Source organism: Astatotilapia calliptera, chromosome 18 (genome assembly GCF_900246225.1).
Source record: "Astatotilapia calliptera chromosome 18, fAstCal1.2, whole genome shotgun sequence".
Taxonomy (NCBI): domain Eukaryota; kingdom Metazoa; phylum Chordata; class Actinopteri; order Cichliformes; family Cichlidae; genus Astatotilapia; species Astatotilapia calliptera.
The window spans coordinates 15,674,822-15,690,384 of NC_039319.1; the positions used below are offsets into that span (position 1 = coordinate 15,674,822).

General features: G+C 39.7%; 1 protein-coding gene across 2 annotated transcripts in view; it reads right to left on the reverse strand.

Annotated features, from left to right (window-relative positions):
- Positions 1-15,563, reverse strand: part of agap3 (ArfGAP with GTPase domain, ankyrin repeat and PH domain 3) — a 134,806-nt gene that overhangs the window by 14,978 nt on the left and 104,265 nt on the right. For both annotated transcript variants that reach the window (XM_026149890.1, XM_026149889.1), the window contains exons 13-14: positions 12,083-12,238; positions 368-522 (exon numbers count right to left, since the gene is read on the reverse strand). In XM_026149890.1, coding sequence (XP_026005675.1) covers positions 368-522; positions 12,083-12,238 — 311 coding nt within the window. The remainder of the gene's footprint in view (positions 1-367; positions 523-12,082; positions 12,239-15,563) is intronic.

Here is a 15,563-nt window from a genome sequence, read left to right on the forward strand (position 1 = left end):
AAAGGTTTTTCAAAGTCTCGGGAAAAGACACAGGCAGAGAAAATATGAATATGAAAATTAGGATGTGTCTCCCCAGTATGCTGACACAAGCCGTGTTCTATCTCTGATGTCTGTCACTTCTAATAAGAGATCCCCCACACTGCGGTGCACCTGTCTGACAACCTCCCACATGTGACAGCTTGAAGTGGGGGAAGAGAGGAGGGTGAAGGCGTGATAAAGGTTGGAAAGAAGGAGAAAAAGAGGAATGTAAATTAAGTGGGAGAAATGTAGCACGATGATGACGATCACGACGATGTTTTGATTAGATGATAATCGCCAACCCTGTCCAGTTCCTCTGATATTCTTTATCCTTCATGACAAACTGTACCTTGTTCTTTATGCTTTCACAAGACTGCAGGCTGGCAAAAATCTGGCTCTCGATAGCTTGGACCCACAGTTCCCTCTCCTCATACGTGGACGCTTCAAAGTTCCACGTCTGACCCGTCAACGACACAATCACGAACTCAAAGGAATCCTCTTGCTCTGGAAAACAAAACAAAAAAGACACACAATATATTAGTATTGATTAGATAATTAGATGCTTGGTAAGAATGTGTATAAAACATCTTTTGGTCATTTTAGCCTCTTTTAACAATAAATAGTACAGATAGACAAGAATTATTGTATGAGAGTGACGTGCTGCAAAGTTGACCAGCTAATATATTAGCTTGACTTGACACTGATAGTCATGAATTAGACCTAAAACAGATGATTTGAAGTTCAGCTCAGAAATCGGTGACACATCCAACGTTAAACAGAAAAATTGTGTTGGTGGTTCAACTGGAAACACATTGCTAAAAGACAATCAGAAACCACTGGAGACTCAGAAAAAATACTTATACCGCATCAGGGTCACAGTCACTGCAAAGTTAGCTTTATAACCTGTAGAGTCTCGAGCATTATCTGCTTGAGGTTGCTAAAGTCAAGGTCACCAACTTTCACCTCCCCTATTTGAGCTCTACAGAAGCTATCTGTGCAAACACATCGATAGACATTGCTTATTCTTTGAGTCGTCAACCCTTCTGTAATCAAAGATGCAACTAAATGATGCTTTATCAGAGGCAATCTCACCAGCAGACACATTTGTTCTCTTAAAACTCTGGGATTGGTCAACTCTTGCCTATGTCTTACCAGAAAGACTAGTCTGGGAGGCAATTGTCCTCTACAGTTTTTGATATGAGGCTCTGGCACTGGTCAGGTTAGTTAGAGCAGAGCACCAGAAGAATGGCATTACAGCTCATGTTCTTACTTCTTAAAGCAGAGGCTGCTTTGTTGACAGTTACAGAGTTCATTGCTTAAAGCTGACAATGTGCATTTGATAAAATGATGTTTGTACAGCTCTCACTTGAATATGATAGTCCAAGATTAGCTCTCAATCTTTATTAAGCATCCTCTGGATCAAAACAAAAAGTAGAGGAGGAAAAATATCAATCCTGTTCCTTTTTTTTATTTATGTGTTTTAAACTTAAAACTTTAAAAAATGCTTCCCATGATAATATAAAATATATCTATAATCATCTGTGGATTCACTTTAATTATATTATTTAGCTATGATTCACTATACGAATGTAAACAATGAAGCAGACAAACAGTGGCAGTATCAGATGTGATGCTTAACATTTTGTTGCAAGTTTTTTGTGCTATATTTGTTTTTCCTTTTGAGCATTTTAAAGCTAATGTGGTACTGCTTTCCACGTGTGTTCTTTCAGGAGGCTTACTAATTGTCAACAAATGTCCGATATATTTATGGATGTGGAGTAAGCAGCCGCTCCAAACCAAATGCGACATCTAACTCGTGGACACAGTCAGAATTTTGCATTTCATGGCTTTGATTTGAATAACTTAAGCAGTGACTTGACTTGCTCAACTCATAGAAGAGACTATCTTGGTTCTCACCATAGGAATTTGATACTTACTTTGACTAATCGCACTACAACTTTAATGGCACACGCAACTTTGCCCAGTTCTTTTTTGGAAATGGTAATCTAATTGTTTGTGTGTGTGTGTATAAATATTATTTTAATTAACACACCATTTTGGTAAGTTTTTATAAACAGAAACTGAAAGGCACTGCCTCAGATCTGTCACTTTAGCCCCAGTCACAGAGGGAACCACTAGTCAATAAGCAATAATGTGTGAGAGCACCACTTACATTTAATTCCTGTGACACACCTGCCATTCATTAGAGTGATTTTGCACAGTATTATAGCAGGACTTAAATTAAATCTTAGACAGCTTAAAAATGTGTCTAGAATTGAAGATTTAGACTGTCGGAACACCAATTAAGGCCAGATTTGGGTTTTCATGCAGAGTATACCATTACTAGCTTTCAAAGAGTTTTTGTAGATGTTTTGTATTGTTTGTAAATTAACTGCCACATCTCCAGCAACAGTTATTAGTCCAAGATAAGCAGGTGCTTATAAATATTTGTGTCATATATCCTTAAAAATTATTTTATGAATCGACTGAATGCTAAAATCTACTACCAAAAAATTTAATCCTTTATCCCCCAATTTTTCCTCCTCGTCATAACACACAGATACATTTTTAAACCAAGCTGCTTTGAATCCATTTTTCCATCCATTCACTGTGTTTAACTAAGATTTATGAAAATGTCACCTGTCGTTTGCAAAGAAGAGGTCTGACACAACATATGTTCCAACACATGCTGTAATGATTCTGCTGTTCAGCAGCAATTCATTAACTCTGTACTGTACCCGTGTAACGTCTCTGGTCTCTGCACATGCTTGAGCTCATAGCCAAATGATTTGTAATTACCTAATTATGTCTATGCAAATAGTCATCTCATTTGCATAAACCATGCTTGGAGGACTGGAGGCAAATAGACACAAGAGGAAGGGTTTTTTCTTCTTCTCCTCCTATGTAGCTTTTATCCAATGGAAACAGTTCTACTGATAAGCTATCTGTGCTGCTGTTTACTGCCAAACGTGTTGACATAATTTACCATTAAATAAGTTTAAAAGTTTTTTAATTGCACAGATGCATTGATGCTTTTACTGCAATCCATTCCGAAATCTGAACACAAGGAGATGCTTAACAATAAACGGCTTCTGTATGAGTTATAAAATGAGGGCTATCACATGGCGATAAGATTGTCAGGCAAATCATCTAATCAAAGAAATTACTACTTTTTCCCCCATTCATAATCAATTCACCCTCCTTGCTGTGAGACACGAGCCTGTGCTGTTAAATGACAGATGTCTGATGGACGCCACTAATGTAGCGATCCCTGTGCCGCGGCGGAGAGCCATCTCTTCAGGGGGAAAGCAATAATCCAATTAGCTCGACGCCGACTTCAATTATCTGATTTAGTTTGTGGAATCGACTTCAGGTCACAGAGAATCAATAAAGACTTGGAAGCCTCTTTATTTAGACTTATAGTAGAAAAAGTCTTTATGTTGGTGTGACATAAGAAAACACTGATGGGATTACAATATTTTTTAAAAAGATAGAAGCCTACCATTAAAGATAAAGAAGCAAATAGGTGAAAGAAAATAAAAGAAAATTACATTTAGAAAAAAGAATAATTGCAATACCCACAGTAGAAATCCATTTTTCTTGTCAAATATACCTTCAGGTACAATAACTAATGCATCTGATTATAATTTGTGATTTTCAGACTCAAATGTTGTTGTACTTGTGTTTTCATCTTTTTAAAAACCTGAACAAAGCTAATTATTCTGTTGGCTGCCCAGGCAATAAATTGGAGGCATTAAAACACTTTCATTATGGAGATTAAAAAAGCGACGGATGGCTGGTTTCTTAAACTGATGAGTATACAAGACAAAACAAATCCAATTCTCCATGCATAGTAATGCACACACGTGAAACATGGTGTAACCACGGAGGTAGCACACGATTGTATGCAGCAGGAATCTTTATGTGTGACCCATGTACGGTCATTACATGCAGCTCCACTACACAGTGCAGCAATTCAGCTCCACGTGAGCCGAGGTCAGAGTGTTTCAGTAAATCTGAGCGTGAACCGAGTGTCAAAGGTATCGCTGCTATCTCGCAGGCACCTGCAATGATGAGCTTGTACAAGCACCATTAGCGCTTCTGTTATTACTCAATTGTTGCGGTTAGCACACGGCTAACAGAGGAACCATCACCTTCTCACATTAACATAAGCATTAACCTCCTGACCATATCAATCTGGGAGCCTAAGGTCAACAAGTTCTTGCCAATTAGAAGTAAATTACCACAGCTCTGCGAGTGGGCGGACGAGGAAGAACACAATTTAAAGCCAATGGAGGCACAAACTGTGAGGAATGACCAAACTATGATTTCCCTCAATTAGCATGGCATAATAAAAAAGAAATTATAGTGTGATGGCCATAAAGCTAAAGAGGAAGGAACAGATAAAGATACACATCTTCGTCCGACATTAAATGCATCATAAAACTGTTCAGTCACAGGTTCATTCGCAACTTGATGGCACCTGGCAGCAACACAAAAGCACTTTAATTAGCAAAACATTTCTTCAAGATACAAAAATAGATGGCAAATAGTTGTTGTTTTTTTACATATTAACTACACTGGACTTACATGAGTTCAGATTTTTTAAGTACCTCTGCTTAAGTAGTTACATTGTGTAATTACAATGTAATTACAAAGGAAGATACTGTACCCCCCCTCCCCCTTTTTGATTTCATATTTAAGTTATATGTTAATGTGAACAAGTGAAGTTATAAGACAGACTGTGAGCAACCATCATTCATCTTAGAGAGACGGCTGTTTTTCTGACTTGTTATGATCCTGAAAAACGTGTTCAGGCATTCATCTGTGGCAGGCTCGACTACCGCAGTAATGTAGTCCAGTAAATATTCTTCCAAAAACATTAGAGGAAGGCTGCAGCTTTTCCATACCACTGCTACAAGGTTATTAATCACATTTAATGATGGAAAGCACATGATGCCAGTTTTCTCAGAAGTACACTGCTTCTCACATTCAGCCTGAAATGACCAAGTTACACTGATGCCAGTCGCTTTATGTGCCAAACTGTTCAATACCAAACTGTCAGACATGCATTATTCCTCACAGAGACAAATTAATTAGGGATACAGCAGTTATTGTCAGTTCCGCCCAAGCTTCAACTTGCTACGTTCTAATTTTAAGTTGTAGAAAAGCAACCAGTACGGCTCGTTGCGTTATACTTTTAAAGACACACCTCTTCAATCTGACACTAGAATTGCTAAATAATAATAGCCACATCTAGAGTCACTGAAGCATATGATCATTTAATCAACATTACATCTTGGGAATACAAGTGTAGAATAAGACAAATTTAGGGTTTCAGTCAGAAAATTGTGTTTCTGTCACTCATATAAAAAGTGTGCTTTGCTGTGACGTGACATGTGTCTCGTAACGTGTAACTGCAACGCGCACAGATATAAATGCTGCCGATGGAGTCGGCCACTAGCGCAGGCTGCGTCATAGGCTCTGCATAGATTCAGCGCAGGAGCATAATTCAGGCGTTACTCTGTCCAACGATTTCACAATGGTGGAGGGAAATATTCATTATGTAGATGCACTGAGAGTCATATGGAAGTCTATTCGCCCCTCCATTTCTCTCTCCTTCCTCTCTGTTCCTTTCTTTACAGTTTTATATTTCTATATAACAGAAACTTTAATATAACAGTTTCTTTTTCATGTTTTAATATGTTTGTGCTTTGCCTGTTTTCAGCAGGGCTTCGAGTCCTGCTCTCTATGTTAAACATTAAATTTTTGGATAGTGATCTACTACAAATTCTAAGTGGAGCTCTGTGTTATGTTAAGATATATATTTTGTTTGCTTTATTATTTATTTTAGTATACTGTCTTCTACACTTTGTACGCAGGAGTTTCTAGACCTGAATCCACTATTCACACATAATGCTTTAAGTGCATTTAGGGGATAGCTGTCTCCTTTGTGTTATTGTACCGATGTTATTGAGTACTTCCTTTATTATTGACTGGTTGCCATTAAAAATATTTACTTGATGTGCAAAAATCAAATTGAAACCTCACAGACAAGACAGTGACTCGAGGATGGTGCTTCCTCTATAGCTGTGCATGTGCAGCAGATGTACCATCGAGAACCTGTGGACCAGATTAGCACCTCAGGGGGTTTGGTGCTGAGCCCAGCTGTGCTGTCTAAAACGCAGTCTGCAACCCTGGATCTATCTGTCTAAGCCCTTCAAAGACCTCTGGAGACCGGTGTCACAAACCCTTTGAGATGACTTAGCAAACAGCTCTTCACCTTGAGGACTCTTTATTTCATCTATTTGCGTGAGCGCTTCACTGAAATGACAAGGTGCAGAGGTACATAAGGTGAGCTATTGTTTTGGTGTGTAGGATGTGCTGTTTTGTGTCGTATGCATGCATCAGGCAGTCACTTAAAGAAGTGCTTGCCGTTCCCGTGAATTAACGAGCAGTTGGGAAGAACAGGCCAAGGCGGTGCCATCTGTAAATGTCACAGGCACTGCTTGCTCATTTTACACATCATTAAAGCCAATATTCCTAACCTGTATCAGAGCAATCAGGAGCAGGCCATTACTGCGACAGGGGCCCCAGGGGAACCACGACCAAACTCCGAAAGAAAAAAGCAGAGAGGAAGAGAGAGATAGAGCACACTCTTTATCTATCTGACACACACAATTCTGCACACTTTTACACGCACACACTCGTGCTCAAACAAACGAGGAGCACACCTTCCAACAATAAACAAACACATGAAATCAGCACCAATACCACTACCCTAATAGCTAGTGCATTTAACAACAGAGCAGAATGAAAACAGGGCCAATTATACATGTATCTGTGGGCAGTGTGTATAGAGCCCAAATGAGAATCTTGTTATTCCTTTCCCTCTGTACTGTGGCGCTCAGAAAGCTAAGCCATTACAAGAGTGGAGGCTCCAGGGACAGCTTTCGGAAATGAGAGCGAGTCAGGGAGTGACAAAACAAAGTATTGAGATAAACACCCACCATTAGCACAGGCAGTTAAACCTCCATTTCCTAATCCCCAGCTGGACTCCAGAGGATATTAACCCTTACTTTACTAAGGTGCAGGACAACAGAATACTGGATTACAGCCGGACTCTCAATATAAGCAAAACTTTAGCTTACTATCGACTGGCCTGGGTTAGGGAACATAGTCCAAAAAAGTTTTGATGAATGAATATTATAAATGTTATAAAGGCAGTTAAACATTTTGCAGCAGGCATTTAAATATATTGTGTTACTAGTTGGGTTGGTGCACTGTATGCTAGGCGTTCTCATTTAACATCACTGCAAATTGGTTTTGTTTCTTTGTCCAGTTGCTAGCAGGTAAATATGTCATTAATTCCAGATTATTACACTTATCACACTCCTAATCCGCATCCAGTGGTAAGCTTCTTCAGTCCATTTATACCTCTTCCTTAGCCACAGTAAAGATGATCTGAAACGTGCTACATTGGTATTAAAGCCCATTTAGTTTTCAGGGTTTGCTTATTTAAGTCCGTTTGAGTTCTTCATGTTCATATATAAAGTAAAATGATTCCACTGGGTCGACTGTGGCAGACTGACAACATCAAATTTAGTTTAAATGGTTTTTAAATGAAAGATGATCTACAGTTTTCAACCAAAGTGAAGTTCCCATCAGCATCAGCATTCTGGCCACGATCTTCAAACTGATTCAATTTAACCTATCCAGTAATTTAACAAGGGCGGTTACCATTATGATTCTGAGAGTCCACACTTTTACAAACACAGAAATAATTTCCCCGATTCTCCTTTAACTGCTGATAAAATTACATCGAGTGCTTTCAACCACTTTAAACTCAATCAGCTCAAATTTTAAATGAAACTACTCAAAGATTTAAAGTGATTATCCCGTTTCTGCACTTTTTTTAATTCAAAAATTAATTTGTGAAACAGAGTACACTGAATCCAATTCTGCTCTGTCACAAACAAACGCTTTATTCTGAATGCCTCCAACTGAGAAAAAAAGGAAGATGTTATCTTGCATTTATGTCTTCTTATCATATATTATGACTTAATATGTCATATTAATGTGAAATGTTATGAATGGTTTTTAACTATTATCATGTCTGAGTGCTTTAATAATTTTAGATTCAGTAGGTTATACTGAGGGTCTCCTATTTGTTGATGTTTAGATGCAGATTTATATTACATTACATTTACACCTAGAATTCATCATATTCATTTTTTCTGGAATTTTTACGTCTTTTTGTTACTGACAGTTACTTTGATAGACAATAAAACACAAATTCACATTCAAATTGCATCTATTACTACGATTTCTAATCAGGCAGCTAAGCATTTACTTATAAATATTAGGAGTGTAAGTCACATCAAATCTAAAATTATATTTATAATATGCATCGCTTTCGCGGAAGTGTTTGATTTTGACGCTGCAACTAACCTTTAATCACTCTTGCAAGAGCTACATTCAGACACTCCTTTGACTTCATCGCCCGAGTTTTTGATCTGTTACGGTTTGTGTTTTTTCTATGTGTTTTATGGGTAAGTAGATGCACTGAAGTCTCAAAAATGACAAAAACAATGACTCAAATTAAACGTTAAACTCCTACTTATAGAACAAAAAAGTTGTCAAAATGGCACGTTAGTTGATGATCTCATACCGTAATCTTTTCTAAATCTAATAGCAGATATTATACGTCTTAAATTTGACTTATAGAAGTTTTAAATAATAAAAATGTTCTAGTGTCTGAAGCAAGTTCCCTAAGTCTTCAAAAATGGACGTGCAGTTTGACGGCCTTTGTTTGACTGGACGTCTGCAGATCTCGTTATCGTCTGCACATCAAACACATTCTTATTTTCTTTTAATTTCTGCCACTTTAGCAAGAATAAATATCTCCACCTATAAAACTGGAAGCATCAGCAAGGAAGGTCTCGTCACAGTTTACCTGCGTCCCGACACCCCCCACCCCAGCTCACATTGGGCAAGCTAAACTCCCCAAAACAATGAGCATTTGATACACTTTCTTTAAAAGAGAAATACATTAATGATGCTCCCTGACAGTCTGCATTAATCAGAGGGGGCTCCCCCTGAACACAACTCTTTATCGGCCATCGATTTTCCAGTGGGTTTATGGCGAGCGACACATCGAGAGAGCTCGTCGCCGGGCGGCTGCTGGGAAACACATTACGGGGCTGTCAGTTGTCTCGCCATGCATCCTGCATCATTCTTTAAGCACATGAGAAGTTCATTACACCGCACAGCTCTGACAGTGCATAGGATATTAGGGACTGTGTCCCTTGTGCCTATTCTTGGTGCAAGTGCAGCGCATTAGACGTAACAGAGAGTTTTGACTTTATCCAAATATGGCTTCAAATTGATTGTGGAAACATGGCCTTGCATTAATTTGAAATAAAATCATTTTGAAGCACAATAAAAGCTAAATTACAAGAGAGTACAACGGATGACTCAAACCCATTTGAAAGTATGAGCCCATCTGCCGAGTGTTTAGCCTGTAATCTTCATACTAATGAACTTAGTTTTAACATAAGTCTAAATTTCTCTCCACTTTAGCAGTGATTTGGAGAAGCCTCGCTAACTACTGTAGTGCCATATTTGGAAATTATGTTGCAGCGACTGTCTCTCCAGGCTCCCATGTACATCCCACACGTCCCATGTTGACCAAAATGATTTCTCACCTTAAGACGCTCACGCTGTTTTGATTTATGATGCTTCACAACTACTAAAATTCAATTTCAGCCTGCATTGCATGCTTCTGATTTGCCCCGTAAATGAGATAAACTGATAGCAATTTATTCAAGGATCCCACCTCATCTCTCCTCTCTCTCTTTCCTGTTCTTTTAACAGGAGACACAACTCACATCCCAGACTTGGGTGAATCCAATATTTAAGCGATACGTCTGTATTCCAGAGCATTCAGCAGAACAGACAAGCTGATGCTAATAGAAAAGCTTGCAGAGAACAATGAGAGAGACAGAAAACAATGTGCATGTTTGATGATGTGAGAAACATTGAGAATCTGCCTCCTCCTGTCTGATTACTCTTATACTTCGGTCTCTGAAGTAAACCTTGCACCGTGTGGTACACTTATTGCCGAGATATAAAGGGGTTCGATAATACCAGCCATCGCTAAGTGAAGACTTTAATGTGACTGTGTAATTCTGTCAGGAGATATACATTAAGATCTAAGTAATGTCAAATAAAACTGAAGAAACGGGTGCCTTGGAAAAAAAAAAGGATGCTTGATTAGATACACAGCAGCTCATCCCATTTCTTGGAAGCTGGATCGCTGTTTAGAATGTAAATAAAAACAGAATGCACTGCTTTGGAAATCACTTTAAGGCTGAAAATAGTCTGTTGAAACTGCTAGATTTTACTGCTTTTGAAAAGTATATAATCATTTTGAATTTGATCCCAAGTACATGGTTCAAAAAAATTGGGGCATGCGTCATGGAAGACAATCTGCTCGCAGATAATTAGGTTAATTGGGAACGTTATTGAATATACATCTCCAAGAGACGAGACGGAAAGACTTCGTGGGCATATAGTTCAATAAATTAAGAGCATAAAAATGCAAGGAAGGTGGGATTTCATCACCATGGTACACAGTTTGTAATTTATTTAGCAAATCGTGGATGTGGCATTATCGATATAATAAAGCTAACCTCAGTGATAGCACTGATAACTTATATATCTGTGAAGGCACCATAATGCTTAATGATAAATACAGGTTTTAGAGCAGAATGGCTGCCATCCAGACAACGAGACCATGCCACGTGTTAAGACAGCGCGGCAGACACACTGAAAATATAGTGACCATTATAAAAAAATAATATATAAATGTATTACAAAATCAAATTGAAATATATTATTTCAAAAAACAGCAAAATGTCTCAATTTCAACATTTCTATTCTGAATTTAACAAATCTTCAAATGACTGCAAATCAATTCGATACAACGTCCCAACTATTTTGGAAACAGCGATGTCTGTTCTGAAGGCTAACTCAGAATATTTTAAGACTGCCAGACTACCCCTACAGAAGCCGATGTCACCACACACTACCCTAGCAATAAAAAGGGCACCACTTATCTCATACCACTTATCTATGTGATGCTGATGATGTTCCCTCTATATAACAATGTGGTCAGCAGACCCATTCAGACTTTAAAGAGAAGCTGTCAGAGACCATGATAAAAAAGTATAATGATTATAAATGCTAAGCCCCATTTAGGAGGCGTCAATGCCATTGTTGTTGTTATCCAGCGTATCAATCTTGTTGATTGATCATCCCGTTCTGGTGACATCAGTTTTATGGCCTCTGAAATGCGCCACAGTGTTTTCACAATGCCATCCAATTAGACTAGTCCATTCATCATTGGACTGAAGAATCATTATTAATTGGGTGGAGAGTTGACTGCCACTCCCCTGCTGAGGAGGGCCACATTCGCTATTCACGCAACAGTAAAATAAATGGAGGCTTTGAGGGTGAACTGTGCAGGGGGCCACAGGGAGATACAAAACTACACACCTTTATGTGTATCATAGGCCACATTCAGCCAAAATAAAGAAGATTACATGCACTTATTCCATGACGACTATAAGGAGTCATTTTAAATCTGATCACTGAATAGCACATATGTTAATAAAAACAGTAAAAGGATGCAAAGAAGTTTCTATAGTTTTTGTCTGTATACATTCATGCCTACCAGTTAGGGCTACTGTTTAGATCTGTGCAACTTTATGTATCTGTGTGTGTGTGCAGAGCAACCAATAACCAAAACTTTGAAGGAGAAAGAATTAGATGGCATATCTGGTAAATTTGGTGCTATGTGTTAAACATAGAAACACAAACTGTACATGTACAATCGCAATTTTTTTTGTGTGTTTGCTCCACAAAATGAAACTGAGTCTCTATAATAGTAGGTGAGTATTTTGCCAGTCAGTCCCCTGTGCAGCACTTGAAAGATTTATATATTTTTGTTCATTCTGCAACTTTTATCATCTAGCTAATGTAGCATTGTAACTTTTCATACCTTCATTGCCTGCGGATAAGCCATCTGGCTTTGTGATGCCTGTGCTCTTTTTCCGTCTGTGTTTCTTGCGGTTTGCGTGTGGCGAGGGAGGTGGCTCAAGTTTAGGACTCGTTGCACTGCCCACACTCGAACCGGTCAGATCACTCGTCCCGTTAGCTGTGGGAAAAAAAGCATAAAAGGGGAAACAGTTACTGTTTTTGAACAGCGAAAGAAAACACACTCTGGATTTTCAGCCTTATCTTTAAGTTTAATTTTTACTATATGATCATCAGCTTGATGATCGTAGTTCTGACTACTAACTGGCATCAAACCTCACCAAACAAATAAAGTATGACAGGTATGTTTATTAATTTTAGCTCGTTTTAAACCTGATTAAATGCAGCTGTCCCATTGGTGGATCACTCATAGAAATGTGTAGAATAAGGTTCTGCTTTTTTAGACAGAATCAATTCTAGTCAAGATAATATTTCCAAACAATAGAAAAAAAACATCATGATTTATTCAAGAACTGTGAGGATGAACTTTGTTTTAGATTTGACATGTTGGGAAAAAAAATTGACATTATGATTTTCTTCTGGAGCTTCTGCAGGCAACGAATACACAGAGTAATGACTTCACGACTACTGAAGGAAAAATTTGACGGAGACAGTGAAGAAAAACAAGGTCATGCGGGATTTTCTGTCTTTTGCTATGATGATGCGTGATACATTTAGAAAAAGAGATGCAGAATATGGATGAAAAAGGGAATGCTGGGTTAAAAAATTTAAAATGACTTCATATGTATCCATAAATGACTTTTCCCTTGCAGATCAATATCATCAAGGTGACTTTGTGTGGACAATGTAGACTTAATATTTTGCAGATATACACATGTCTCAAAACTCTTACGTTAGTGGCACAGCAAGCGTTAACGCAATGAGTTACAAAAACAGAGATTGAAGCTAAAATAATAATAATAATTTTATCACATGTCCTAAAAAGGGTGAAAAAGTATGTTTGCACCATGTTAATTCCTGTGAAATGACAGCTGAGTGTTTACAATATTGAAAATATCATGAAAAGTAAATGTAGACTTGTCACAATCCAGTATTGCATCTACAGTAGGAGGAGTTCAAAATGGCTACGAGAGCTCTAAAAGTAACTGTGTAACAACTCCAGCTTTAGATGGTCTGAAGGACAGGTATGGGGCTATCACTGAACAAATGGTTACCTAAGTTGGCCTGCGGCAAAGCTCTTTATATGACTGTCTGAGAGTGACAGGGGGCTAAGAGTCGGCTTTGTTTCTTGTAAGTGATTTTATAAATGTGATATTAACCTGTGCTACCGTTGGGCAAAGGGATAGGAGGGATGGGACGATAGGAGGGGGATGTCAGCTTGCCATCTTTCTGATTTCCTGACATTTGACATCACTTTCCCTTCTTTCCCCCTCCGGATGCCATTATGAATCTGGGAGCGGGGGCCAGGGGCCTGGGGGAAGCAGGGAGGGAGGGCCAGTAGATGGGCCCCATATTGCTCTCATCTTACCACCCTGTGTGGTGCTGGCAGCCTCCTCCATTGTCTCCCATCAAAAGCTCATTGTAGTGTGGCAAACTCCATTCATTTCCCTGTGCACCGTCCCAGCCCCAGGGGTGGAGTGCAGGAGGACAAGGGGCTCAGGGATTATTGCTGTTGTCGTTGCCAGTTGCACATGCTATAATGTGCGGCACTGTGCCATTAGCCAGTGTACAACATTAGGCCTAATTCGGTCATTACCTTTGGGGAGATGGGGCTGTCTTGGAGGAGTAAGATGGGCTCAGCGGGGGACTGAAGATGCCTGAGCGGGGGTGGGGGGAGCTCAGAGGATCGGGGATACACTGCTCGAGTGTGGGCAAAATATAGGAAACGACACCTGAGACGAACATCATTATGCCTGCCCTCCAAATTATTCTTGATGAGAGTTAATGTATACAAACCGTAAAGTCATTACTGGGAAAAATTAACAAATTCATTAAAACGATCTCTAAGTTGTTTGAAAACAGGAGAAGTGTCTTTAAAGGTAATCTTAATATTTCAGCATAAATAGCAATGTATTGATTATATGCCATCACATTAATAAACATAACATTAGTGCATGAGCTGGAGCCCATATATTAGGCTCTCTGGTGTTTTGAATGGCAGCGCGCAGCCACACATGTAGCAGCTCCTAGTCAAGGCGTCTGTTTCAATTTCCCTGCTCTCTTACAACAGCCCCCCTGAGACGAGTCATTAGCTGGCTCAGACAGCTGGGGGCACAGGGGTCCTCCAATGTGCCCCCCACCCCCCACCCTCTGTTTCCTCCTCCCTCTCCATACCAGCGTCTGTCCCGCCAGCACAGCTCCGTATGGCGGGTGGAAGACTCGAGCTCCAACCTGCCTCCAAAGTGACAGCCAGCATTTGTTTAATGTCGCTTGAGGTTAAAGGGGAGGGCTGCCCCTCAGGGGGGCCCAACCGTGTCATAAACACCTCTAATTATCAATTTCTGCCCTTAATGTTGTGGAAAATGACCCCGGCACAGCTCGCTCTGCACCTGAAACATATATATATGTAAAAAGGTATACACACCCCTTTGTTTGCATCCACTGGGCTTTAAGAAGTTTGTGATATTCAGGTGTAGGAGCAGGACATTTAAAACTACAGCACACATCACTAAGCAACAATAGCAAAGCGTGTGAGATATAATAGTTTTATATAAAGCCCCTGAGTGGTTCTCAGCTCTAAATGATGCATGGCAGGTTAATTAAAATTTGTTAAGTTGACAATTATGAAGTTGAAAGCAAACTGCAAGCGAGGAATTCACCGTGGCATTATTAGCTGGCTGTTAGCGTGCATGAGGGCCATCAGGACCAAGCTGGGTAATGAAGCACGCTGGGGACCAGAAGTCTCTTTACCCACTCAGCCAAGATCACCTGGGCAGCAGAGTAGGTACGAGGCTAACCTGTGATTACAGTGTATTGCACTCCCAGCACTGAGATGACAGCTCCAGAACGGAGGCCATGGGTGAGACAGAGGGCGCTGCTAACATCTTTACCAACGCTACGCTCAAAATGAATAAGAATGAAAAATGGTGAGAGAGTGAGCAGCAGGGGGGAGAGGGTGAAGAGAATTGGGGGGGGGGAGTCATTTCATTGTTATTCAAGAGGCTCCGGGTAAGGAGCACTATGATTCCGCCAGGCCCCTTGACATGGCAGCCCTGCCTGTCCTCAATCAAAGCCAACGGCTGCAATTAATGGCAAAAATTAGAAACAATCACCGCCTCCCCCTTATTATCCTCAATTAGAGCGTACTAATCAAGGCCTGATCGCGCTCTGCTGCTCTCTCCAAACTAAATGTCAAACTTCATTACGGCCTGGCGTAGAAATCAAACGCCCCACATGCCATCACCCTCGCATTGGGAGGCCAAGGTGTAAAACACAGTGCCACAGGAAAAGGCTATCTGTGCATTAAGTACCTGTGTGCTGATGTG